Genomic DNA, 27,648 nt, shown 5'->3' with positions numbered 1-27,648 from the left:
CTCTCTCTCTGTTTATTCTTCTGGTGGTGCAGCAGGCTCCAGAGCCCAGAGGCAAGTCATGTTCTCAGGGAAACGGCAACTCTCCACAGAGCTGATATCAAAAGAGTTTAAAATGTGGATCGTCTGATAGTTCCCAGTGAGTGCAGAGCCGAGCCAAACACTTCCAGATCACCCAGCCAGCAGAATGTAAACAGAGCCGGGCGACTGGGAGAAAGCAAATGAACCTGTTGTGTTCTCGTCATACAGCAAGCTCGGATTTTGTATCTATTTGTTTCACGTTACGGTGAAGGAGCTGTTTCTGCTCCAGAAGTCCAGGGTGTACAGGTGGCGACTCTGGATGGGGAAATATGTTGTCAGAGCAAGAACACTGAGATGAACCAGACATCAGCAGAGTTATTTCTTATTGTCTACAATTAACAACAGTCAGAAAACTATTTTGTAACTGTTATACAATGTTATATAACATTAGTATAGTCTGTATGCTGCCCATGTTACTGCAACGTGTTAAGGGTCATAACCACATCACTGCCTGCTCTCTCTTATCTGTCTATCGAATGAGATAAAATGCCTCCTCAACAAACTAACAAAATGAAAATGATTAATTTGAGTGATGTGATATTCTTACACACACAGATACACGCTTGCCCTCTGTCCAAACAATAATTTTTGGGAGCTTGTTCCTTAGATTGACCAGTAAGTGACATTTCAATTAAATTTTCCCAAATTCACATTTATGAGCAGTAGTGTCGACAAATTGCAGTTGTATGCATTGTTCTGTGAATATGTAACTGACAAACTGCAAATGCTCTCATTGTGTTTCTTTATTTCCTTTTTGTGGGTTCAATGTCAGGGAATGTCCTGTTCTGGAGAAAATGAAAAATGAAATAAAACATTCACAAAACTTACATGCAGCTTTCAGCACTTTATCAAGTAAGCATTAACATACAGTATTTCCCACAAATACATGAATAACTTATTTTAATCGTGTTGCATTGTCAATTATTATGTGTTTATACACCAGCCTCCACTTAGGGGTGCACACATTAGGAGTAATAATTGTTGAGTAAACTGCTTACAACTACATTGTAATGTGGAATAAACTGTTTACCGTAGAAATGCTAAATAGAGGCAATGTTAAAGTACAGTGTTGCACATAAAACAAATAATCAGGAATGTCTTGGACCACAAAAGTAATAAAAGGATTACATTGTCGTGCTCAGATGTATAATCAACATCCAAATTACATATGTTACAGTCATTTTCTTTTAAACCATTGGTAGAACTGTTGTTTCTACATCAGGTGGACTTCTTTTAAAATCCGCATAGACTCTAAGAAGATATTAAAGTACATTATTAGAAATGATTGCTCCTCAAAGCTCTTGAACGGTGCACTTATGTAACATTATGCTGGACTGTTGGCAAAGGACATTCAGGGAAACACAAAACAGAGAAGCCATTATAAAGGAAGAAAAGAGGTTCCTGGCATTAAATCAAATGTGTGTGTGAAAAATTCAATTAAGAAATATGTTTGACAAAAATTGTGAACTGGAGGAAATGTCATGACCTCAAGGTGTAAACATACAATGTTGTGAAATCTCAATCCCATCCCCTGAACATGGACAGTTACTTAATCGTCACTTGTTTAATTGCAACATAATTAGATGTATTGTATGTGTTTGTGTGAGGAGAATTTCTAAATGTATATTGTATATTTTTAGTGCGTGTGTGTGTGTGTGTGTGTGTGTGTGTGTGTGTGTGTGTGTGTGTGTGTGTGTGTGTGCGTGTGTGTGTGTGTGCAAGTGCGCCTGCATGTTGAAGGAAAAACAAATCTTGCATAAAGCCTGATTTGTACCTCCATTTGTTTGCTTGCACATTGGTTTGTCGAGTGGGGATGCCAACACGAAGCGTATAAATGAATTATTATCATTTTCATCATCATGTCCAGGATTGCCATGTTTGTTTATGCAAGGTAGATGAAGAAGAATCTTTGATGTTTTCTTTACCAGCATATGTTTTACTATTTAGACTTTAGAGCCTTCTTATGGTGATTTTTTTATATTGTGTTTATTTATTGAGTGAAATTCACATCTGCTAACCTTGTTTCAAATTCGCAATCATCATAAAACATTTTATATTTAAATTCTCCTCTTTTCTTCCTAGATTATTCTCTTGAGCACCAACAAATCAGAAAGGCGAATATGATGTATCCCCATCATCTTTGCAATGATATGTCACCTTGTAAGTCACTTAAATACTTAAAATATCCAACACAAATTAACTGTTTACACGGAGGCTGCATCTCTAATGTTGGAACCTGAACAACTAAATGAAGATTAAATCATAAAAGGAAAAAGTGCAAAAGAAAAGACAATGTTCCTGAGCATGTCTGCTTGTTGGGGGGTTTGTGGGCTTTGCCTGAATAAGTACTGGAACTTTCCAGCATTTCTTGTCCTTTTTATTTATTTTTTGTCTGTGTTGTTTTCTCAGTATTGCAATGCATCACTTGACATTACCCAAGCAAGTTTGAGCTGCAGCGCATCAGCTGAAAGCAATTTGGTCCAGAGTGCAGCTGCCAGGCGGATAAGACTTTCCTTCTTTCGTTTACTTTGAAATGTTCCTTTTTTTTCCAACATCCAAAATACACAAGGCAGCCAAATTGCTGACATGTGTGAGAGGTGCAGCGAGACTCCTGCATTCTTTCATGCCCCACTATGCAAAACTCCACATTGTTTATTTAAAGAACACTGAACACTTTAGCACTATTAAGAAACATGTCATATAGTAAACTAAAGGTTTCCTCTCAGGAAAAATCCTTGTCAGTTTATTTTTCTTTTGCAAAGCGTTATTTTAGTTTTGACTCACAAACTGCCTGCATTCACAACGAAGCAACCGTGTTGTCGCTTGGCTTATGAAGGCGAGTGCAGGACCCTGTGGGCTCGGTGGGCCTGGAAGTGGTGTGATTATGTATGTGTGTTGAGGCGTAGACGTGTGAGAAGTGAGGACTGGACTGTCTCTGTCTCACTCCCTCACGGTGACCCAGACGAAACAACACCGCAAAGAACACAGAGAGGTGAGAGAAGCTGGTGTTTCCTTTATGTCTGCCTCTGCCGGACTTTAACTTTCAATCTGACTAAAACGATACTAAAATATAAAAAAATGCATTTACTTCCTCTGAACATATATGCTTAGGTTGCAGCCTCCAGATGGAAGATGTTTCCAGGAATAAACAAAGCATGACTCAACATGGCCACAACACCTGCGGCAATGACATGTAGCTCTCTCCCCCTTTGGATTATTGTGGACTGCAGACAATTACAGAACAGCAAGAGTCTGCTTTTAATGCACGATGGGGTTGAGAGAAAAATCAGAAATGACAAGTGAAGACCGTACCGTGACACACCGTGATCTGAGTGGAAAGAAAAGTGCAAGGCAGAGGGGATGTAAGGTCTGAGAGACACATACAAGAAAAAAGGGCAACACTTGACATGTAGCCTAAACCTGGGATGACAGCCAGAAGACAGGCTGTGCGTCAGTAGGCGCAGTGGTGGGTGGGAGGAGGGCGTGGAGGGAGGGAAAGAGGCTCCGAGAGAGGGACGGGAGGGCCCGCTGTGACTGATAGCCCACCAAGGCCTCCGAGTGGCCCAACGCTGGGAACAGCTAACCTACCTTGACATGCGTAGGAAACCCAAGACTCTCTGAGCCCTCTGTCGGATAGAAGCCACCCAGTGAAGCCTCGCCACAACTGTGTAGCCCGAGCCCCTGTGCGTCCTTTTTAACTAGCTTTGTTTAGATGAGCGCACGCCCGAGGAATGCACCAGTATACCTTGCAGAAACCACAAGCACAACAGCATCGGAGCGACATCAGCTTCCCAGCGCATGGGAATAAGTCAACTCTGGCTACTAGCAAGATTATAACTGGCTGGAGTTCAGTGGGGAGGGGGGGGGATACTGTTTGGCTATATATCCTTCAGTAAAAGTCCCTTTGATGCTGTGGTACTGTCAGAGAGATGAGGGTTGACAAGAGTAAAGTGACTCCTCAGCAAAGGAGACTTGGACTCAAGTTGGATTTGTCTGCTGTGAAACTTGGCTGCCAGAATTGATTTAATTTAAGACTTAAAAACTAAATGTTTTAAGTATCAAGTCATGACCTGGTAAATAAGACACTATCAGGCAGCGGTTGCATAGTGTAGAGTTGGAATGGTTTTTATATTTGCACATGAAAATAAGAAAGTCTATGGTTTTAAATTAATACATAAGAAAGCTATGATAATCAGGATATTCTAAAGAAAGCGTTATTAAAACATAGTAGAAAGCCACTGTCAATTAAAATATGACCACTGTATAAGTATAATCATTGTATTTTTCTTGTAATTGTACTACTGACTATAGGATGTTTTATGCTTATTATAACTATGGCATGACGTGAGTATGAATGAGATGTATTGACTTTGGGAGGCGTAGTCAGAATGGGAGTTTCTACTAGATATTGTCATAACAGCTGTTTTAACCGGAAGCAGACATTTTATTTTGAGAACTCCTCTTATTGTGAAGGACTGTATATGAAGTATGCTAGTAGTGGGAGTAGCATTGCTGCATTGTAGATAAAATAATCCCGCCTCCTGTTGGGGTTAGCCAATAGCATGCTGTGAAATGTAAAGCTCTATGCATGTGACCAACATACTAACCAATGATTGGCTCTAAGCACAGTGAAAGGATCTATTAAATGCCGTAGGAGTTGTGAGGCACAATACATTTGACCACCTTGCGAAAATACGATAGACAGCTAACTGATTGCATTAACTACTCTTCAGCCTGTGGACTCGTTGAAGCGTGAGCGTGCCAGGCTGGGACAGATATATATGCTTTGTTATCCTTATTCTGTTATCAAATACCTTATAATATAACTTTCTGAATCCGGAACTTGTTTCCCGCACTGGGACCTTCAGATCTTTTTTCAACCTAACAAAAGCAACAAAGCTTGATTATGTAATTATTGAGCCACTGCATTAAAAGGACTGTGTAAAATAACTCGAGGTCAAAGCACAGGTGTAATTAATAAAGTTAACGATGGCTGGTATCGCGCATAGGGGATACTTGAACGGAACAGAACCATCATTAATGTTATTAGCTACACCTGGGTCTTTCAAAATGCCTGCTTTGAAAACTCTTATCATATTGGATTAATACTTACTTGTTTTGGAGTACAGCAAGACAAATGCACAAATACGTCAGTGCGTAAATAAATCAGAGGAAAGAATGAATGAACGTCGGATGTGCTTATGCGGATGTGTTTGAACTATTTGGCTGAGAAAAAGAAGAGTGAGACCAGGATGTTTTTTTAGTTTTTTGAGGAAGAGCACTGATCAACAGTCTGCAATAAAGCAAATGTGAGAGTATGAAGGAGAGGAGAGGACGGGGAAGAAAATGATTGGATGTTGGCACGCAGGAAAAGGCAGTCTGCGGTAGACTTGTAAATAGCTGGAGGGACAGAGAGATGGAGGAATGGAGCTATCAGCAGAGAAGTGATGAAGGTCTGGGATCAGGCCAAGATAAACACAGGCCAGCCCAGAAGGAGCTGCAGCACCACAAACACACCCACACCCACATACTCACTCACACACACATACAAGCACACACGTAGGAATTTCACTCACACAATTATGTACAAATACACAAATAAACCAACACTCAAGGCTGCTTGGAGCACTTTATATGCATCAAACAACCACATCGAACAAACACACTCATGCATGCACAAACGCCTGTAGACAAATAAACATTGCGCTGCATGGCTCCCAGACCACAACTTCTTGACTGTTAAGCGTTAAGCTGTGTGACAACAGCCTGCGCTGTCATTTGGACGTCTCGTTTCATCACATACTTCCCATTAGTCCATTTGCTCAGATACCACAGAGTAAACAGGCACTAAAAAGAAATGGTTTGAGTTATATTTTTAAACACATGGCATAAGCCGAGTTAGTCCAGCCCTCGGAAAAATCCCTCTCGACGTCTTGGTGGAGTCATTTAGAATACTACTCCAACCCTTACCATGGGAGGAAGAAAAAAAACTCTGTGAATAAATTCTCAAAGACATAAATGCCAGCTGCGTCCTGCAGATTAAATCACATACACTACCGGTAATGTGCATGCTTGCATGTGTCTATATTCTGCTTCGCATTTGTTCAAGTGTGTTTACCTGCATGCCCTCGTGTCAATGTGTGTCAATGTGTGACTGATCTTCATTAGTTTGCTGCGAAGCGAGAGCTCTCCTGCTCCGTCTTGTCTTTGACCAACTCACACCTTGAGTGGAAGCTTAAAATGTGCCAACTGTTATTTTAAGGGCCGCATTGAGAGGCGTTCGGCAAAACTGCAGCATGAAAGAGCAGCTGTGAAGCGTGTCTGTCTGGAATGCAAAACACAAGACGTGGTCATCACTCTTTCACCATGCAGAGGAAGGTGTGTGTGCGTGTGTGTGTGCACGTGTGTGCGCGTTTATGCAAGATCATTTCTGATACTTTAAGCAAGGCACTAATTGCAATATGATATTAGTGTGAAGCATGATTAAAAAGGACCCATCCTCAATAAAGATAATTTAATACAGAGGGTATTTATATAAGCTACAATCTACATATTGTATGTCCAATGAGTAGGTATGATATGACATGCTTCACTCGTACTGCCCCACGGACAAATATGACCCAAATCTACAATTTCCCTCGGCTCCACCGAGCTTTATAGCATCTTTCAGCTCACTGTTTTGGTTTTGCCGTGCCAATTTTTCTCTTTTGGTTCACTCTCGCTTGTCAATCTTGTTTGTAGCCGCAGGCAGCTGTTGCCAGAGAAAAATGCTTTAAGATTAGATTGCACACTTCCTGTCCAGCGCCAAATGGCAGACAGACAAAGTAAGCGCTGTGCTAGTAAACGTTTGAGCATTTAGCAGCCAAGACTTCACTAAAAGAAAAGTGAGTACTGGATTTACATCTGTTGATTGGCCAAAAACACGACTCCAAATGAAGTAGCCGCTGAATATGTAAATAAGCAAATGTTTGCTAACAAGTTCTCCACATCGACATAAAAGGTGATACGTCAGTGTTGTATTCAGAACAACCGGTTTCCACTTTCTCCAAGAGATAACATTTATTATTAAACATAAAATATAAATGCTAACTCCGGTATACTAGCATTGTAGCTAGTGGGGAGAGTGGTCGTCCTGAGAACACAAGGTAGCCGGTTCGATCCCCACTCTCTCCTTAGTTGCGTGACACTGAACCCCCTGTTGCTCCCCGGGCATTTCCCAGCAGCTCCTAAGGATGGGTATGTATGTAACAATATGTAATATGACAATAAAATACAGAATTTATTTCCTTTATTATTAATTTATTTGCACATCAGCCCCATAGTTTGAATTGGTTGCAATCTGCAACCTCAGTGCTAGATGTCGCTAACGTCGACACACTGGCCCTTTAAGGTTGCAGACATAATCCTCTTAGATGTGATTACCTTCGCATTGAAAATGCCGGAAGGTTATGTTTTGATCGCCGTGTATTTATTTATTTATTTATTTATTTATTTGTATGCGTGTTATTCGCAAAACTCAAAAAGTATTGAACCGAATCGCATGAAATTTGGTGGGATGCTTGTTTATTATCCGGGGACCAGTTGATTAGATTTTGGGATCGATCGGGTCAAAGGTCAAGGTCAAAGGTCATGAACAGGTCAAAATGTTCTTGAATCGCATGAAATTTGGTGGGATGATTGGTTATTATCCGGGGACCATTTGATTAGATTTTGGGATCAATCGGGTCAAAGGTCAAGGTCAAGGTCATGGAAAGGTCAAACTCTTTTTTTACCATAGCACGATACATTTTTGTCCAATTGGCATGCAACTAATAACAAAATGTTCATAATTCAATGCCCGATCTTGTGATATGCGAAGGTATGCGCTCTACCGAGTGCCCATTCTAGTTTTGTACTGTTTTTACCTCACAGTCTTGGCCATTTTACCAGTGAGTCTATTTTGTGTAATAATTATCAAAGCAGCTCAACTTTGGCAAATACACCAGACAGTGGCATAGCAACATTAATTTGCACATAAATAAATAAGTTACATTGGTCTAGATGTTCTGTCTCATGTAAATGCACCTGCATTCTCAGAAAACACAAAGATTAAAAGCTGCTGTGTAAGTGAGCACATGTGCATGTGTGAGTGTGTTTACCCTTTTGAAGCTCTCAGATTATTATGCGTGCTGGCCGTGGATGCAGTGGTGGTACTTGTGGCTTGTGCGCGCGTGTGTGTGTGTGTGTTGTTTTATAGAGAGCAACCTGCATGTCAGTTCAAAGCCATCGTGTCTAGCACTTGAGACATGAAAGCAACACTCAACATGTTCAGCCTCAAGATCACAGAGCGAAATGGCGGAAGATTCACCAACATAAACAAATCAAACTCACCTTCATTTTAGAGTTTGTCAAATCAAGTGCACCCACATGTCAGGGGCTCTTAAGGGCATGGATACAGCTGACATCTCGTGGAAGAAGAGAGGTGTACTGTTGCGTTATGCTGATACCAAAGTAATGCATTGGTCATGCACTTTAGAAAGAGGGAATTCAACGTAAATGTTCAGATATCATGAGGTCTATTAATACATGTGTATTTAAATAGATGCATGCACCACAAATCTGCTTTGAGAAATAAATAACGGCGCTGCTGACAATGCCAGTTAATACAAATTGGCTGTGTAGAACAGAGGTGAAGTGATGAAAGGAGGAAAAAAGAAACCAGCTATCACTGCTGGTGCTCATCACCACTTCACGCATCAAGCACCTATTATGTCCAGCCTGACGCTGAACAATGGGAACATTGACAGTCCTGTGTTATGAACAAGCTGGGTTGTTTGAGTATTTTAGCGCACCGGGCTCCCAGGCGGGCTGTAGCTTTGTGAAAGCGCTGTATTGTATTTCTTTCCTGTGCCAAAGCCCGTTTCCTGTGGCGGTGCGGTGTCAAACGATGACCCTCCGCTTCCTGCAAGTCGCATGGAGACGGGCCTGCCACGAGCCCCGGGGCCTCACCGCCAGCCACCGAACAACCTCCGAGACCCCACTCTGTCTGTCTGCCAGCTTTCAAGTCATTACCCACCGTGCACTTTTTGGATCTCACTTTTTCTGAACCCTGTCTCTCGTTTCCCTTGATTCTCTACCTCCCTTTAACTTGCGCTTCTTCTCTTGCGCCAATTCCCTTTCCCATCTACCACCTCCTTCAGTATTTTCTAATTTTTTTACCTCGTCTGTCCTCGTCCCCTTCTCCTCCATGTTTCCCTCAGTCCACACCTCCTGTCCTCTTTGCATCCCTTCTTCCCCCCTCCCTTTGTCTGTCCAGGTCAGACGAGGGTCCGTCAGGGGTTTCCTGTGCAGGCCTCAAGTCCAGACCACACCTTGCGAGGGGATTTCTGCAACCATCAGTGCCGCCCTGTAGAAACAAGGAGACGTGCACACGCATGTCTGCGTACATACACAGAGTGACGCTGAACATATAGGGATGCTTTGGGCCATACGCTGGAGACTGTGTTGAAAGGTTGTCTGTAGGATGAAAATAAACTTGTGGGAATAAAGTTGCTGACATGTAGTTTAGAAAATACATTCAAGTGATATCAATGTTCCATCTAAAATAAGCAAAACCAGAAAAGCTCAAAGGGCATTTGTAAATATTCAGACCAGTGACCGACGGAAGATAACTGTCGACCTCTCTGAGTTGGTCAAGTCGCTTTCTTTTTGTGCTCTGAAACAAGATGTTTTTACAACATAAGCAAACACCCTCGGGCCACATACTTGCTTCGGAGTGTGAGAAAGCTGCCAAATGAATATTACTGGTCCCCAAAGAAATCAACCACATGGCACATGGGTTAAAGATTCAACCTGCCTGACAATCAAATCACGGCAACTACTGCTAGTGTAGTGTTTGAACAGCGTATGTGCTGAAACAAATACAAAACATTTATGGTAACTTAAATTTTAACGTCTTGGTAGTACGTGAGTGGATGTGTGTATGTGTGTGTGTGGGTGTGTGTGTATTGGCACCCTCCAAGGTGTTCCACAGGCCAGCATCTCTGAATTGTCCTCTCATCTCCTTTGAATGAAGGTCACCAGTCCACGCTTCACAGTGGATCTCTGAACTGACTCCCGTCGTCTCCTTCCAGTCCAGGTCGGAGGCAGGAAGTGAGCTGGGAGGAAAACGAGGAAGCCGAAGCTGCTCTCAGGCTGCAGGTAATGACCCTGAACCCTGACCTCCAACCTCACCCTTTATAAGTGACAATACACACTGACAAAACACAGATGTGCAAACATGATGGTGTTGCCTACAATTTGACATTATTGGAGGAACTGTGTCTGGCAACACATAAATAGCGGATCTTTCTCATACACACACATACATCTTTGTATTCCGTTTTAAAAAGGCATCCAAGTCTTTAATAGATCAATAAAGACATTCAAATCCAGAATTATAATTACATTTTTTTATTATTTGACAACAATAACAGCATGTTGCATTAGTTCACTCATTACATTTACAGAAGTGGGCAAGAAAGCTGTATCCATGGAATTTGTTAACACGATCATCCATCTCTCCTTCCTTCCTTTATACAACTGTTAGACGACGCTGGAGGTTCAGCTGATGAAAAGACTGTTGGGACATAAGCCCTGTCCAAAACCACGAAAAATAATGTGCCAAATCTATAGCATCCATATTAATGGCGTCTGCACCAGAGAGATTTTAAAGTTTTTTAAGTATTGCCGATGTATCAATGATCACCTGTAGGCAAGATGTTTTTAGACAGAGCCCATGTGTTGGGAAGGTGACGGACTTTCTGGAGCTGCCTCACCAGCTCCAGAAGAATAATCTACTGCCATGTTTGGCAGGCTCCAGTTTACCCTCGATGACTGGGTTGGCTTCAGGACGTGGCCTGGAGTGGTACGGGTTCTCCGGAAGGGCGCGCTCGGTCGCCACTTTGGTCACCTACAAAAGAAAAAGACACGTGCGTCATGCGCTTCATTGAAGTCAGTGTTAACGGTCCACAGTTCTCATCAAGTGTTTTTTAGATAAAAACAAATGTACGGAAGTTCGACTGGTCCCTCTTTAGCTATTTTACATTGCTGTACAAAATATTTGTATAAGATTTAATTGAACACATCAAGATAATGTTGCAAATTAAATTTGCCCAAAACTCATGTTTACTGAACAGAGCATGAACGCATCCTCATGTAACTCAATGGAGCCTCTCTGAACGTTAGCCGTTAGAGCTTGATGGGTAAACTGTGTAAATAACGTGAGTGCCGAACAGGCGGCAACCCCCGGGTCTGAAAAGAGAAGTGCCTTAAATGTATTTTCTAACAGCCATTAGTGGCGACTCCTACTTCTCACTTGATGCATTACCTTAGTAGGTATTCATACCATGAGTGTATGGTGTCAATAGCCGGTTTCAAGTCTTCTTCCATACAACACGATGTTCAGTTAGTAAACTATGCACAATTTATAAAGCAGGGTATGCTCGGGCGTGGCTACCTTGTGATTGACAGGTCCCTGAACAGCATCATCCATGTTTTCTTCTTAAAACTTTCACCCTTTCACAGTGTTTCAGTTCATGGAAGGTAACATGTTGGTCGCCTAAAAATGTCTTATTAGTTCCACCCTCTTATGACACCTTTGGTTGAAAAAAGCTAAGATGGTGACGGCCAAAATCCTGCCTGTATCACAACAAAGACCTTATATTTGAGGGGATTTTATAACTTGTATATTGTGCCAATATCTGACAAGACAGTAACAAAATACAGTGACTCAAATCTGTGAGAGGTCTAATAAATTATGAATCAGCAAACAGACATTTCATGTTGTAGAGCAGGCTTCTAAAAATAATAGATTATCAAATCAATAAAAGAAACCATGTTTATTTCCTCAAATCCCCTCTAAGTCTTGCAGCTCTTCCCTTTAGTCATGATTTACAGCCGCTCTGCTCCTCTTTACCCACCTCATCCTCTCGCCTTCTTTTTCCCTACTTTGCACTTTGTGTGTGACTTCTGGGTCAGGAATGTGATTCATTTACTCTGTTCCTCTGTTCCTGGCATCCTCTCGTCTTTCTCCAAGACTGGATATCTCTGAATCTGACTGGTTTCCAAAATTATGTTACTCCCAACATCTCAAACATACGTTTTTTATTTTGTTGGAAAGCTTGTTAGACAATCAACCTGGATATTTTTCAAAGTGATATCAAGTCAGATTTTTGTTCTTTTGTTTCCCTGCTCATATGTTGTTTTTTGGCTTGTGAAAAAAAAGAAAAAGAAAGACTTGATTACAGCCATTCACACCCTCCCAGGTTTGTCCCTGTGTCTTTCCAAAGACTACAGAAATAGAAGTCCAAAAAGCTGTTGTCAAGTTCAGTTTGGGGTCTTGTTTTGACTGCTGCTACCTTTAAAGCCCTTAAAGATGGCAATTTGATGAAACAAAGCAAAGCAACATAAAATGCGTGATTTGCCTGCTCAGAACTGGAGCTGAATGAGATGCTGACGCAGATGCAATCAGAGCCTCTTCCACAGCCCATAATCAGTCAGAATCGAGCCCATCAGACAAGCTGCTCACATTGTGAAGGCAGTCAATTCCCCGTTAGTCTCACCTTAGACAGCTCTCCCAGCTCGGGTCTCTGCCACCCCAGTTTATCAAAGGCGCAACTGTCGAAGGCGTGCTGCTGCTTGCGGCAGTGCCGCAGTTCTGCCATGTTTGAGTAATCCAGACAGGTCCAGTACTCCGTGAAGGAGTCGGCACAGCTTCCCTTGATTTGCCTATCAGGAAGGATGCAAACAGAGATTTCAAACAGAATAAAATATGCACAATCACAATTAGAATAGTCCAAAAAACCCTGTTGCTGTGCCTGGACTGGAACTCTTCCCCTTAACAAGGCTAATGTTAATTAATATGTTTAAATGTACTGTGAAAAGGAGGAAAAGTGGCATTTAAAAAATGATATACGGGTTGAAAAGATTACAGAGATTGAAAATACACACTGCACCTCCAATTAATTGTGGGTTACAACATAAGATATTTGAAGTCCCCATAATACAAACTTTCTGAACTGATGATCTGTATAAAGTTGCTGGCAGTTGCCAGAAGCACCTAAGAATCAAACCAGGTCCTGGGTGCAATTACAGCTTTTCAAATCTTTCCTCATTATAATAATTATAGGTTTTGCTCTTTCACAGTAACTCTCAGTTTATCTTTGGGGTCAGAGTGTCGGTTGTTTGTTTCAGCTATAAATTAGAGGGCATGTGTTTTTGAAAACCAGAAACACAATCTGTTTTAGCCAGGCAGGCACGCAGGCGCACACACACAACAGACACACACACACAACCTTAGTTGCTGCATGGACATCAGATCAGGATATAACCAACGCTCTCTCCAAAACGTTCAGTAAACACAGCCCCAGCAGTTCAGGGTGAGGAACCCCAGACCACTTCCCCTAATAGCCCCCGAGGGCAGTTTTATAGACACAATAAGCTCTGTATTTAACTTGTTCATGTTTTTTTAATGTAAAGATTATCCACATTTATTTAGAGACAATCTGAGGATATTAAGTGAAAAGGCGTTGCAAGAATAAATACTAACTCGATGAGGGAACATTATCCAAAAGATTTAAGATAGTTTCTGTAAAACAGTTACTTGCTAAATGGAAAATAACTCTTGAAATACTGGCAACATCCCAGGAAAGTTATTTAAAGTTCGACCAAATGTGTACATATTTCTCCTTTCTTAAAAATTCCGTTTGGTCATGGCATGAGGCATAAACACACCATAAAGAGCATGAGATGTCCTTTACCACCATACTCCTCTCATGCAATAAGGCTGGTGCTACTCATTATATAGTCTACACTACTTTGCAGAAGTTTATTCATGTTTGAAAAGTGCCTTTTCTTCATTTGTCTTTGGGGTTTTTTCAGGGTACTGGAGAGTATGTATTCACAAACAGTCTGTTAAATAACCACTCCTCTTTCCTTCCATTTGGATACACATCACAACATTGACACCATTTCCCCTGGAATATCTTAAAAACCAGAAGACTTAAAATGTAGCTACAAATACTCAACACTTAAGCTTCAGAGCATATTAGTACAAACACTGAACAAGCAGAGGACAGATGTGCCATAAACATCTGTACCAGAAATACCAAGTTATCTTACACTTTCCTTATCTTGTTCTATCAAATCTGGTTTCTAACCTCCATCCCAGATGGTGCACCCACCAGAACCTACTTTTCTCCAATGCTTTGCAAACAGCAAACTATTATACTTGGCAACAGATGACTGGCATTTGCATCTGCATCCCACTTCCGCCAACTGCCAACAGAACGGAAAGCTTATTACCAGGATCGGAAACTGTGTAAACTTAACAACTGAATCACAGCTGTCCGACAGCAGTGTTTGGGCTCTACCCATATGTCCATCACAGAAGGAATAAACTCAAACAAACTCTTGCCGTAAACCTCTTTTGACCAGTTTCAAATGGACTCAAACTCTGCACCCTCTATCTGCCTCCAAAGTTCAGCCGCATCTTCAATCACTCGCTGACCATAACTTTAGCAGATGACAGTATTGTGGCAGCCTTCATCTCTAAAAACACTAGGTGTCTAATTTATTTACTGTGACCTAATTATGATTACTCTTTTGTACTGAATCTCTAGAGAAAACACACCACGTCTAAACTCTCTAGAAAGACCTTCTTCAGACATGCGTCTCTATATACCAGGGGGATTTGGCACCAACATAATTGAACCGCCTGGGTGAGATTAACCTGAAGAAGTTGAGTGCACACTCGTTGACTTTTCTCCCTTCTTCTAGACACTTTCTGGGGTCCTTCTCCTCCCAGCGGCAGAGCATGAACTCCTTGTTGGGTTTGTCACACTGGAAGCCATAGTGGTGGGCAGCAGCCTTCAGCACTGCAGAGGACACGTTGATCTGGACCGAAGCAGATGATTACAAAAAAGTAGATTCACTAAAACATTTTAAGACATTTTTCAGGGACAGGAATATTGTTGTGCATGTAATAATAATATATTATAATTGTAAAGCACCTTTCATTCAAATGGGTTGCAGTAAAGAGAAAGAATGTGTTTGATCTGAATATAAGGGATCATTGAGTGTTTAGAGAACTTTAGGAAATGTGTAGCTTAACTTGGAGCAGCTAACCTGCTCGGCTAGCTGAAATAGTGAAAAGTAGAACTTTAGATAAAAGTGCATAACGCCTGCCTTATTGTATTTATTGATTTTGAACCGCAACAAAAATAAATAGACTGTTATTTTAATAGACAGCTATGATAAGGTCTGAGCCGTTTCTTGGAGGACAACTATGTAATCCTCTGTCCAGCATCTCTTTACATTATATAACTACAGGAGTGTTGCCAGGTGCCAGATTGTGTTGACCTCTAATGGTAATTTCAGGACAATATATACTGTACTATAAGCAAAGTCTAGTCTCATACACCATAATCAATACATGTGTGTATATAATATGTATATTTAATTAAAGCTAACTTACTATCTTTCTCAGAAAAAACGAAAGTAATGTAATGTACTGTGCAATTCTAAATACATTGAATTTCAAAGAAACGTGTACCTGCACGACTTTTGTTTATGACTGCATTAGTGACTCCATATAGCTACGTTTCGGGAAAAGAAACGACAAGGTGCTGCCAGCTGACACCTGACTTCCAAGGACAAGATCAATGTGTCAACGAACAGTGCTGCAGACATAAACCGGACAGTCTCGTTTGAATGCAGACATCGTGAGGTTACTGTCACCAAAAGGAAATGAAGAGGTAAAGTGGGCTTTAAAGAGAGATAGTAAAAACGTTAGGGCTGTTAATGTCATCAAGGTAGATCCATTCACGAACTTAAGCTGCTTTCATAAATAAATGCTGGTGGGTTTATAAAACATTTACATTATCCAATTAGCTTAACTTTCATCATAGCACAGGCAGGTAACACGAGTGGCAAAAGTGATGAAGGACTGAGCATGTTTTGAACCATAAAAAGCTGAGCTGTAGCTCAGTGGGGTAAGAGGGTCGTCCTGCAACCCCAAGGTTGTCGGTTCGATCCCCGCTCTCCCCATTAGTTGTTGCAAGTCGAAGTGTCCTTGAGCAAGGCACTGAACCCCCAGTTGGTTCCCGGGCGCATCACTGCAGCCCACTGCTCCTTAATAACTAAGGATGGGTTAAATGCAGAGAACTAATTTCCCCTTGGGGATTAATAAATGTATATATCTCATATAACGCAGGTCGCGTTAGCGGGCGGCTGGTTGGCTATCATGTTCTGCCTTGCTATACTTTCCAGTCAAGCATAAACAAAACACCCGCTGCTCACCTCGTCCACCTTCAGATCCTGCACGTCCAGTGGGGCGGACATGGCTGCGTGTCTGTACGGTCAAACAAACGCAGAAGATCAAATTCTAAACATTCAAGGTCCTCGTCTGGCTCCAGGACGAGCGACGAGGCCGCGAGGAAGGTCAGCTCGGCTACTGCCGCTGTCAGCTTGGAGGCGCGTTCTGATGACGCGGTCGAGAGCGCGGACACTACCGGAACCGCTTGTGCGTGCGCGCGCACGTCCACGAATAAAAGATCTATGAACGTTTTGATACATTTGTTAGTTGTGTTGTTTGTCTCTTTTTGTTTCAAAGCCAGACAGTTTACATTATAAACTGGGACAAACGATTAATTGTTTTTCACGCTGGTGCTCTGTTGCCACGTTGCCATGGTGACGTGACGAGGCATATAGCCATTGTACAGCTTGCCCAGTTTATAGAAAAATGGTTATTGTGCTTGTTTATTTATTTTGAGAAGACAGTGTGCTTGTTTGTGTATTTTAAGAAGACAGTGTGCTTGCAAGTCAACACAGTAATGGATCTCATCGGAAGCAGTTATAAGGGAGAAACAAAAAATGGCAGGTATATGTATTTTTCATGACCCTAGAAGCAGGATAACTATAGCTCAATGAATGAAACAGGTGGATTCAGTTTACCTTTGCTTTAACGATCAAAAGCACCACATGACCGCCTCTTCTCTCCCTCAGGATGGATGGAAAAGGAGAGTACACGTTTCCCACAGAGACCAAGTATGAGGGAGAGATGAAAGATGGGATGTTTCATGGCAAAGGAGTGCTACACTTTCCAAATGGAGGCACATACGAGGCCACCTGGGAAAACGGCAGAGCTAAACAGGTGTGTGTGTGTGTGTGTGTGTGTCTGTTGGGATGGGGGGGCGTGTGTGTGTGTGGGGGGGGGGGGGGGTGAGTGTATGAGTGTGTTAGCATGTGTGTGTGTGTGAGAGTGTGAGCACATGTGTGTGCGTGTGTGCATGCATGCCAGAATATATGCATCCACGTGCTTGACTGTGTGTTTCACATTGGTTATAGTTGATATTACATCTGGTCCATTTTAGCAATCACCCACCATTATTGTTGAAGTTATTAGGTTTCTCTCCCATTTTTGATTTTAGTTTTTTAGTTTCACTTCACTTCTGCTGTAATGCAATCTGTCATGGGCTTTAGCCACAACAAGATCACTCCAATTATGATCATCATTTCAGTAGCGGCTCATTGTAAATGATAGCAGTTCTAAATCATGAATAACCGTGACCTGCATATTTCTTGTCATATGTTATCTACCAAATTTCACAAGCATTTTAAAGTGTTGTGCTTCTAAAAGGTTGACATATCTACAGTGTACATTAATGTATGAAACACCTTTAAAGTACACAAGTCATGTTTCAATATAATTGTTTGTGTTTTTTGTGTAAATGTCCCCACGACTCTAATATTTACAACCAACATAAGATTACCAGTGACATTCAATTATGTGTCATTCAAGTTATCATAACTTGTTTTACTGCAGCCACATTGACACATACAGCAGGAAAAGCACAGTTGTAAATAATAACAATAATAAAGGGGGAGTTCCATGGGGGTCCCCGGTGCTGTGCATGCTGGCTCACTGCAATGGGTTGATCCTCTTCAGTAGAGCTGTAGCACCGTTAATGTAATAACTTAAACATGTATATCTCCAGCATTGACCAATCTAAATGTCTGCTGTGAGAAAGGTCTATGCTGAATCTATATTTATGTTCTCACACCAGCTTTCAAAATTACAAATCCATCCCATTACGTGAGGTTTCTCTTCTCGAAGCCCCGCCGAGATAAGCACTCAAAAATGTACATGTTTTAAAAGAAATGATGCAATTTTCATGATTGTACATGGCCAGTGAAAATGTTGTCATGTGTCCACATTTGGCAAAATTGATGAACAATGTATTATTATTTTAACAATTGTATCATTCCTCAGAAAACATGATTGCACGCACACACACACACAGACACACAAATACATACACAAAGTATTCACCCAAAAGACATATTTTTCAACTTTCCCCTAAAGGTTTATATCTATGCTCACAGTTTGGGTTTGTATCTGCTGAGGTTTTGAGATATCCGTCTAAAGGATTTCGGCCTTAACTCAAAGACAATGGAAGACAATTGAAATCATTTTGTGGTGCTTAAAGCACTGAAATAAAGGTTTGAAAACCTCAACAGCAATGCATCTCTCCAGACATGAACCATGGCTTGGGTGCATAGGACAGGATAACCTCCAGAACTTTCTTTTAACAGTTTTCACAAGAGCTACTTTCTGCCAAAGACACAACCCCAAAGGAAACTGAGCTCAGTGAGGTCTGTGGATCATCTTGAGTAACATTGTTGCTGTTGAGTTTTCCAAATGAAACTCTGTTGCATATGAGTGTTGGAAGATTTAAATCTCATGACATATTGGCATGTGAAATTGAAGCTATCTACATTGCAACACAACAGTAGAGGTAATGTGGGTAATCGGACCCATTGAAGGGTACGACTGAAGAATGAGGATGATTTGTGTGTTTCCTCACAAGGGGTCTTATACCTTTGCTGATGGTCTGCAGTACCAAGAGAAGGACTGGGACTACTGTGATGGAAAAGACAGGCGCTTCTACAGTGAGAGGTGCAACGGACTCCGACCTCCAGGTTGGAATTCATTTATTTGCCTCTGTATTCGCTCACTTTGTCAGGTGACAGGGGTTTCTTCACTATCCCACTCTCAGACCTCTCACATAAATGAACCTGAAGATAAAATAACAGTTACACACATCCAAAGCCATTACAATTTCCAGCATATGTTCAACAGTACTGAAGATTTAAAAAAGTGTTCACTTCTCTGTATTGCTATATGAACGTGTGTCTCAGACAGCAGGATAAATGAGCTGCCTTGGCATCTTTTTTGAGTTAAACCTGGAAATCTTTTTATTTCAGTCCATGTTCAAGATTTTATGTGTGAGCAAATCACATGACAACTCAGGGGAAACATTGGATGAAAGCCATCAGAAAAGGCTGAGATTTTAATACAACGTCATCATAATAAGGACTTGTGTTAGTATTTGTAAACCACCGTAAGATCACCGTTTAATACAAAACAACTGTTTTGTTCAAACAGGAGAATCTCAGCTTACTGATCTGCATCCGCCACGCGTCATTCCTGATGGATGCTACGATTGTGGGGATGGTTTCTATGACCCCAATACCAGAGTCGTCACTTCCAGCACTGGCAGATTCCTCCGGGCTGCAGGTAAATATAGTTCCACTCTTTTAGCCCTGTGACACCAACGATGAGCGGCTAACAGAAGATGTGTCTTCTGACCTGTAACCCCTCCCTTTGATTCATAATAACAATCCTTTGCCACTCAATAATGGGTACCTTCCAACCTGGACATATTGTGTGAACTATGTACTTACTGTGAACGGTGAACATAAGTACCACAATCCAAGATCTGGAACTCACAATTTGACAACATCAAAGAATCAAAATTGCACCTCCATTTCTCCGGTTAATTTTTTTTCAAAGTAATTTGCGGCCAAATTGGCTCCATCTGAGTGTTGAGTAATGTCCTGGCATCTTAGCCTTTTGTGCCAAAGAAAATGAGAAAGATGAAAGTCAAGAGCAAACAGAAATTTCCATTTGAAATTAAATATACACAGTTGTATATCAAATAAAGCCCCTTGGCAGTGATAGATTGCTGTAAATTAAATGTGTTTGTATAGTAACGTAATAAGGAAGCGCCACTGATCAACAGTCTGGTGTATTTCCGGAGCCTGCTTCAGTGCCATAGCGTGCACCTGTTGGAGGGCTTTGCCGGAGGTGATCTCTCAAAGAGGACCAGGCACACGGCTCTAGGATGGAGTGGGCAATTTTATGTATCGAGGTTGTTTGTTTGTCTAAAGGCCACACTCTTTATTTGATTTTAAAGTAATGCAAAACTCAGGACTAAATCTCAGTAAGATTCAAGAGGTAAAAGCGACAAAATCAGCCAAATTAGTACTGAAAGCAGCTATTGTTGCTGCCTTGTCAAACAAGATAGTAGCTCTGTGTAAAATGACGTCTACTTTTCAACAACTATACCTGACAAAGAACAGGCCCCAGAAAGGGCTTTCCTGAAAATACTTTTGAAACCTTTGAAGACCCTTTGTCTTTGCCCATTTCTTTATGTAATAACTGCGTCTCTGAGAGCATATCGACATATGGGAAAGATTTGATAGCAATGAACCTATGGAGTGATGTTAAATGGATTATCCCTGGATTCTCCGATGGAAGATTATTGCTACAAGTCATCTGATAAGCGCGCTTCCTTCGGCTATTGCAACTTTTTTTCCCTCTTTTGTTATTTGTCAAAAGTGGAAAATTCAAGACACATTTTTCCACTGAATGGTTGCCCAGTTCTGGAGCTCCTGATTTGAAGTGAATGTGATCTGACAGGTGTCCAGATAGAAATTCCCGAATGCTGACATCCTCTGCTCGTCATGTCTTCTCGAACTTTACACCAATGGGCAATGTTGTGAATTAGGCAGCGGGTGATGAATGTGATTCTAAAATCACGTCTTCTAGCTCATGAAGGTTTGGTCCAGTTTTATTGGTGTGTATCAAAGGAGCCTTTTTACCCACAGTGCTCAGACAGCTTTGATCCCGGATACATGAATGGGGGTGTTGTACAAACGTGCAGGACCCTTTGCTTTTAATAATGCAGGAAGCATTCGAATCAGTGGAATTTGTGGTTCTGTCATCTTTAAAGTCAAAGTCTGGCTCCTCATCTGGTGATTTTCTACAGTTTTTTAACCTAACAAATGCAGACATGTGACAAGATATGATTCTTGGCAGAAGTGAAGGTATGACTCACGAGCTCCTTGGGGTAAACGTTTATTTTTGTGCCGACCTTTTGTATTCAGATGAGCTTCTAGCGACACAGATTAGTTTTTACAAACACACATATCTCATTAACACATGTGGAGAGAGAGGAGAAGATCGACATCCTCGCCAGATGTGCATGTGTAAGAAGACAAAAAATATGTTTGGGTATTTTTCCCATTATGCGGGTTGTTCGTCATCAAGACAGCTCTGGTATTGATCAGTGGAGTGGCGGAGAACAAGAGGAAAGATCTTTTTGGAAGTTGGGATGAAAAGGAAGCGGAACTGAACGCTCTCCAACAATCCTCTGACTCTCCGTTTTTAAAATTAATATGACAACAGGAACTATTTAATCAATGCGTGCCGGTTTATGTGTATGCGTGTGTGGGGATGTGTTGTGTATATGTGGCTTATGTGCTCCCTCTCTCTCTCTCTCTCTTGTCTTGATGTGCAATTCTTGAGAGGAATGCTCCCGTATCCTGTGTGGATTTATTTCTCAACCCTGGGAGGTGAAGGCACATTTGTCAGAGTGGGTGTGAAGATAGAATTTATTGCCTCGTGGCTTCCGCCCAGGATGAGGACCGCGGGGATGGTGGGACACGGGGAAGACTCACCCTCACAGAGGGGACGAGGAAAGAGGAAGGAGCTCCCCGTGTAGCCGTTGCAACTGGACGAGGAGGCCTCATATTCAGAGAAGTTACGAAGAGGATGCGTCTGGGACGGGTTCAGACTGCAGAGGGGTCACGTCGTCACCCGACTGTTGCTAACGCCAATGCTCAGATATATATCAGGCTAAACTTCACTCACTGGCCAAAACGGACCTCTCGCGAAGTCCTGACCTCCTTAGTTACTGTTGCTAACCTGGACAAACAGCCTTTCTTAGCATGAAGCCAAGTAGCAAAACAATAGGATCTGTTGCTATTATTCCCCCAGAGGTTATTACCTTCGCATTGAAAATGCGGAAGGTTATGTTTTGATCGCCGTGTATTTATTTATTTATTTATTTGTATGCGTGTTATTCGCAGAACTCAAAAAGTATTGTACCGAATCGCATGAAATTTGGTGGGATGATTGTTTATTATCCGGGGACCAGTTGATTAGATTTTTGGATCGATCGGGTCAAAGGTCAAGGTCAAAGGTCATGAACAGGTCAAAATGTTCTTGAATCGCATGAAATTTGGTGGGATGATTGGTTATTATCCGGGGACCATTTGATTCGATTTTGAGATCAATCGGGTCAAAGGTCAAGGTCAAGGTCATGGAAAGGTCAAACTCTTCTTTTTTTTACCATAGCACGATACATTTTTATCCAATTGGCATGCAACTAATGCCAAAATGTTCATAATTCAATGCCCAATCTTGTGATATGCGAAGGTATGCGCTCTACGAGTGCCCATTCTAGTTGATAATATGTGGAGTTCAACCGATGTCTTGTCAACAAGGAGCTGCCTTGCCGACTGCACGGCTAGACGTGTGGAGAAATGTGGCATGAAAATGGAGGATGGTGAGAGTAAGTGATTATTAAATCGGTTCCTCCCATCACAGATGATGTCCACGGGGTTCAGATGATGTGACATCACTGAAACACATCCATGCTGTCCTGACCCTGTCTCTACATTATCTTGATGAAGTACTTCAAAAGGCCCGTTCATTGGAGGGTTGGTGGTTTCTTCCACATGTTGAAGTATTCTCTTCTGCTCTTCGACTCTTTATGGCTCGTTCAGCACTTTAAAACCCCATATACTGTATTTCACTTGACTCATTGGTTTTGGGGAAGGACCAGGAAGCATTGACGGATTAGTCGTCACCGAGCGTTGGCGAAAATCACTCTATGAGAAAATGGTGCAGTCTTTTTTTACCAATAGCTGATGACAAGTGCCCTCGGTTAGTTACACGTTCCCACTGGGCTGACAGAACATTTCTTCCTAACCCTTCGTTTGGGGGAGAAGAAAATGTGTCTTATAGTGAGTTAAATTCTTTTTCTGATTAAATCGAAGGAAATATGTGCCATTCACTTGCAAAATCATGCTTTTTTTTTCATATTTACAATTCCAAGTTGCATCTGGGTTCACAGCCTTTGCCGGATTGAAATGATGGACTTTTAGAAAATATCTCAGAGAGTTGTCAGGCGAGGAGTCAGGCAGGTCATTTTGGATACAAAGACACCTTCTGCAGGACACAGAAGACCAAAAGAAAGGAATGTCTGAGTGTGTGTGACTTTGTGGTATGTAAGTGTGTGTGTCAGTGATGAGTGAATGCAGGTGGTGACGGATGAACATTCAGGGATCACAGACTTCGTTCCCGGCCTTCTTCATGAGCGTCCCACTTCCAATGTACGACCACAGCAATGTATCATTCCTTATGCCGCAGTTCTTCATCTCCTCAACTCATCTCTCACTGGAGGGGTGAAAACCGTGGCATCTGAAAGTAGGCACAAGACAACATTTCATAGTCAAATAGCGTATAAGTTGGCATGGAGGATGAACTGGAAATACTTCCATACATTACAAAGCGTTGTTAGGCAAATAATGAAGTTCGAGGATTATGATCTGATACATTTCTTCAGAAAGACGCAAGATCATTTCAACAAACATGTGCTTCCACTTATTACCACCTCAATGTGTCATAAATAAGCAGCCCAGCTTGAATAAAGCCAACAGATTTCAACACAATGAAACGATTACTGTTAAACCTGAAACACAAATCACATCATCAACAAACAACTCTTAAAGACTATTTGTATCCGCTTCACCCTCCAAACTTCTCGACACATAATTGTACTTAATTTGTCATTGCTGATGAAGATTGTTACTCAAGTTTGAAGGGAGAATATAAATATAGATGCGTAAAACTGCCGTTAAAAAATAGACCGAGAGGAAAGATACACAGGCCACATCTGCACAATCAAATCTCCACCGCGTACTGATTGAGCGTGTTCTGTTATTACAAACAAACACACACACACACACTAACCGTGTGTGTGTTCTCTTTTGGCAACAGTCTGCGGTTGCAGCGGTGCAGGAGGCGGCAGCAGCTCCAGCAGGGGCCATGTGTTGCCATATTGTTTGTAGCACTTTCCTGTTTCTGGAATAACCGCTTCCCTTTGAAAACCCCGCGCAGAAAGAGTTCCACTCAGAAAACATTCCACTGCCAAGGAAAACACCTCTGGTGACCAAACCACGGCCCCTCCCTTTGTCCCCGTCCAGTGGAGGTGTTTCACAGAAGATAAAATCAGCCGAGGCCTCGGGGAGTGGAACATATCCTCACGCTGACTTTCCTGAAAAACTCTCATTTTTCATCTTAAACTCCCCAATAAAAGCGCCATGATAACAGGATTCACATGTTAATCCTGTGAGCTGTGACAGATGGATTAATATTCTTGAAGATCAGGATCTCGCTTTCAAAGCTGGAAACTGGAAGACCGCCGCCGTTGTCTATGATGTCATCAAGACCAAAAAAAAGCCATGAATATAGTCCGGTCACACAGAGTTGAAGACAGATATTTTTTAATGTTTATTTGAGCTTTCACATTCAGATACCTTTGGTTTCACTATGGTGCCTGAACTTGGATAATATGCTTATATAAGATATACATATATATATATATATATATATATAAATGTTGTCACTGTCGGTGAACCAGGTTCAGAGTTTGACAGTGTCATATAGCGCTCTTTTTTTCTGTGGAAACTAATATTATAGCAGAATGCAATCATGTCTTATGCAAATCACTAAGGCACGCACAAGAAAGCAGATTTATTCTCTCAGTGTGTGTGTGTGTGTGTGTGTGTGTGTGTGTGTGTGAGTGTGTGTGGGGTGTGTGTGTTAATTTGCAGCCATTAGGCTGGAAGGAAACACTTTTCCCTCTGAGTGTATTTTAAGGATTAAGATAAACAGACGTTAACAAGGTGCCATTATCGCTTCCACACTCTCTCTCTCTCCTGTGTATGTTGTAAAAAGGTTGTCCATGCAGGTTGCTACAGTCGAGATGGATATCAACCAGCAAAGGGTTTCCCAAACAAGTGTGTGTAGAAGACGGTTTCCAAAACAAGTGTGTGGAGCATACTGCACTCCATTGAAGATTGGGGTCTGAATTTCTCTGAAATCAGCCCTACAAATGTGGCAGTACCATTAAGAGAACCATATAATTACTTGATGTTTGGGGGGGGGGGGGGGGGCAATCTAACTGCAATATCCCTATCACAGAAAAGATGAGAAGAGTCATTAGATAGGTCTTTAAATTAAATGTATTGACTAGCAAAAACTGGTAAATCACACAAATGCCCCGCTGTCCTTTCGATTGCAGGAAATTAGCTAAAAAATATCAGCCACCTGTGCCCTGAAATAACCCAAGGTACCAATTACACGTGACATCAATCCTGAGATAAACGCTGCTGTACTCAAGAGGGCAGAATTACAGCAAATATGAAAATGTCCCAATCTAAGTCTCATCAGGGCAGGTTGCGCCCTGTGGCTAATTGAGGTCAGTCTAAACGTAACGATGGAGTTATATAGGCCGCGATAATCACGACGCGTTTGCGCGCCAGCTGTGCGCATGTCCGGTGCGTTCATTGACCTCGATCAGAACAGGTAGAAAGGAGAGACAGGCCCAGAGAAAGGGAGGCGCGGGGTGTTTTATCCGTGAAGTGGCTGTTGGTGTTGACGCCGGGCAATTACACACAATCAGTCCGAGAGCTGCAGACCTGCTGCCCCGCACAATGGAGCCCCGCGCGCAGTGGAACCTGGGGGTGAGGCCCGCGTGCGGCTCAAGTGCGTGCAGCTGCGTGCGGGTGCTCCGGAGAAAGCTCACTTCCCTCGCAATTAGCTACTCATTTCAGTTTTAACAATGAAAAACTGCTTTATTATCAGCTCCTCTGGCAGTCGTTTCGGTTAAAAAAAAAAAAAGTGGCGTCCACTTTTTGGGGGTTATTATTTATTGGTGTCTGAAGTGGCTCCGAGAAGTTATTTTCTCGTAATTGTCAGGCTTATCTTGATTTGACACGTTTACCCGAGGCTTGAATGCCACTTCACTGATGCAGCCTCACACACAAAATGACCTGTGGTGTAATTATACAGGCTACTGGTTATTGGAGTTTGTCAATTAAACGCTTTACCTTTTCACTTCAGTCTGTGGTTTGTATTGTTATGCTCATTTAATCATGGGTCAAACGTTTTAAATGTACGTTTTAAATATATATATATATATTATTATTATTGTTATTATTATTCCCCCCCCCCCCCCCTTCTTTTCTGTTTAGTTTCTTTGCTTCATATTTAAATCTTTCCAACAGATGACTCCGAAGATGAGTGGATTGTGCGGACCTGTCGGAAAGCTTGGGTTGAGGTTGTTGTCCTTGATTCTGAAAAGTCTTCCGCAACTGGACCGGAAGAGAACAGCAATATCAACGGAGGATTTGATGAGTATACAGCTTAATAAAACAACTTTGGTTTTGTTTGACCTATATCTTTGTTTAAGATGATGAATAAAAAAAAAGGCTATATGCTGTATTCTTTTATCTGGTCATTATTTGCCTTTTTTTTTTTTTTATCCTCCTTGTATTAATTGCATTTAGACTGGTTTTAAAATGAGTATATGACTTAATAAACCGATCATTTTAAATGTTCTTTTGAGTTAAGTTAATTGGTTGTGAAAACTTATATTGAGATTAATTCCGTCTGATGTCCTCACTAAGCATTTAGAAGCATTTATGACTGAAAATCACTTTCCAGATATTTGTATTATATTGCGCATCAACTCCTGACAAAGGGTGTGCCTGTATGCACAGATACTGTATCCTGTATACACATTAGTCTATGTGTCAATATATAAGATTATATAAATGTAGGCTTCATAAATGAAAAGTTCAACAGTTAATGTCACATTTAGATATGTAATGTTTGAGATTAGCAGCATGTGGCCATTGTCTCTCAAATAACGTGATACAAATTATACTTATTGGCAATGAGCAGGCAACGTTAACAGGCCACAGTTCTGCTGGGCATGTACCTTTAACGTTTAACCATCAACTGTCTGCAGATTATATGAATATAATGAATAAGACATTAAGTATTTTAAAAGCAGGCGTTTCTTTTACAAACGGACTCTTTCCCATGATGAACCCTTTCTGCTTCATGGTAAATACACAATCACACAAAAATAACTCACAATCCCTCTCTTTCACACCCACATTCACACACACATTCACACACACACATATATATATATATACACACACACACACAAGCACTCACACCCGCAAACACACACACACACACCATAGGATAGACATATCTGCCCACAAAAATAGGAGGAAACACACACACCCACGACCAAATAACTAATCATCCATAATCACAGAACA

The 27,648-nt window shown here is 41.5% G+C and overlaps 2 protein-coding genes across 3 annotated transcripts; one reads left to right on the top strand and one right to left on the bottom strand.

Moving 5' to 3' along the window:
- Window positions 1-10,493: 10,493 nt before the first annotated feature.
- On the bottom strand, window positions 10,494-16,572 carry ndufa8 (NADH:ubiquinone oxidoreductase subunit A8). Its single transcript, XM_056433071.1, has 4 exons — window positions 16,396-16,572; window positions 14,828-14,991; window positions 12,660-12,825; window positions 10,494-11,008 (listed from the first exon to the last, which is right to left on the bottom strand). The coding sequence occupies exons 1-4, from the start codon at window positions 16,435-16,437 to the stop codon at window positions 10,871-10,873; spliced, it is 510 nt and encodes a 169-aa protein (XP_056289046.1). The 5' UTR covers window positions 16,438-16,572; the 3' UTR covers window positions 10,494-10,870.
- Window positions 16,573-16,845: 273 nt separating this feature from the next.
- morn5 (MORN repeat containing 5) lies at window positions 16,846-26,761 on the top strand. Of its 2 annotated transcripts, none has more exons than XM_056433069.1 (5): window positions 16,846-16,975; window positions 17,101-17,248; window positions 18,966-19,077; window positions 19,544-19,675; window positions 26,578-26,761. In XM_056433069.1, exons 1-5 carry the CDS (start codon window positions 16,929-16,931, stop codon window positions 26,718-26,720), a joined length of 582 nt encoding a protein of 193 aa, XP_056289044.1. In that variant the 5' UTR covers window positions 16,846-16,928; the 3' UTR covers window positions 26,721-26,761. The 2 variants fall into 2 exon arrangements, with proteins under 2 accessions (XP_056289044.1, XP_056289045.1); XM_056433070.1 differs by lacking the exon at window positions 26,578-26,761 and adding an exon at window positions 21,802-21,944.
- Window positions 26,762-27,648: the final 887 nt, after the last annotated feature.

This window comes from Pseudoliparis swirei, chromosome 15 (assembly GCF_029220125.1).
Source record: "Pseudoliparis swirei isolate HS2019 ecotype Mariana Trench chromosome 15, NWPU_hadal_v1, whole genome shotgun sequence".
NCBI classification, from domain to species: domain Eukaryota; kingdom Metazoa; phylum Chordata; class Actinopteri; order Perciformes; family Liparidae; genus Pseudoliparis; species Pseudoliparis swirei.
This window is presented reverse-complemented; position numbering and strand designations above follow the sequence as displayed.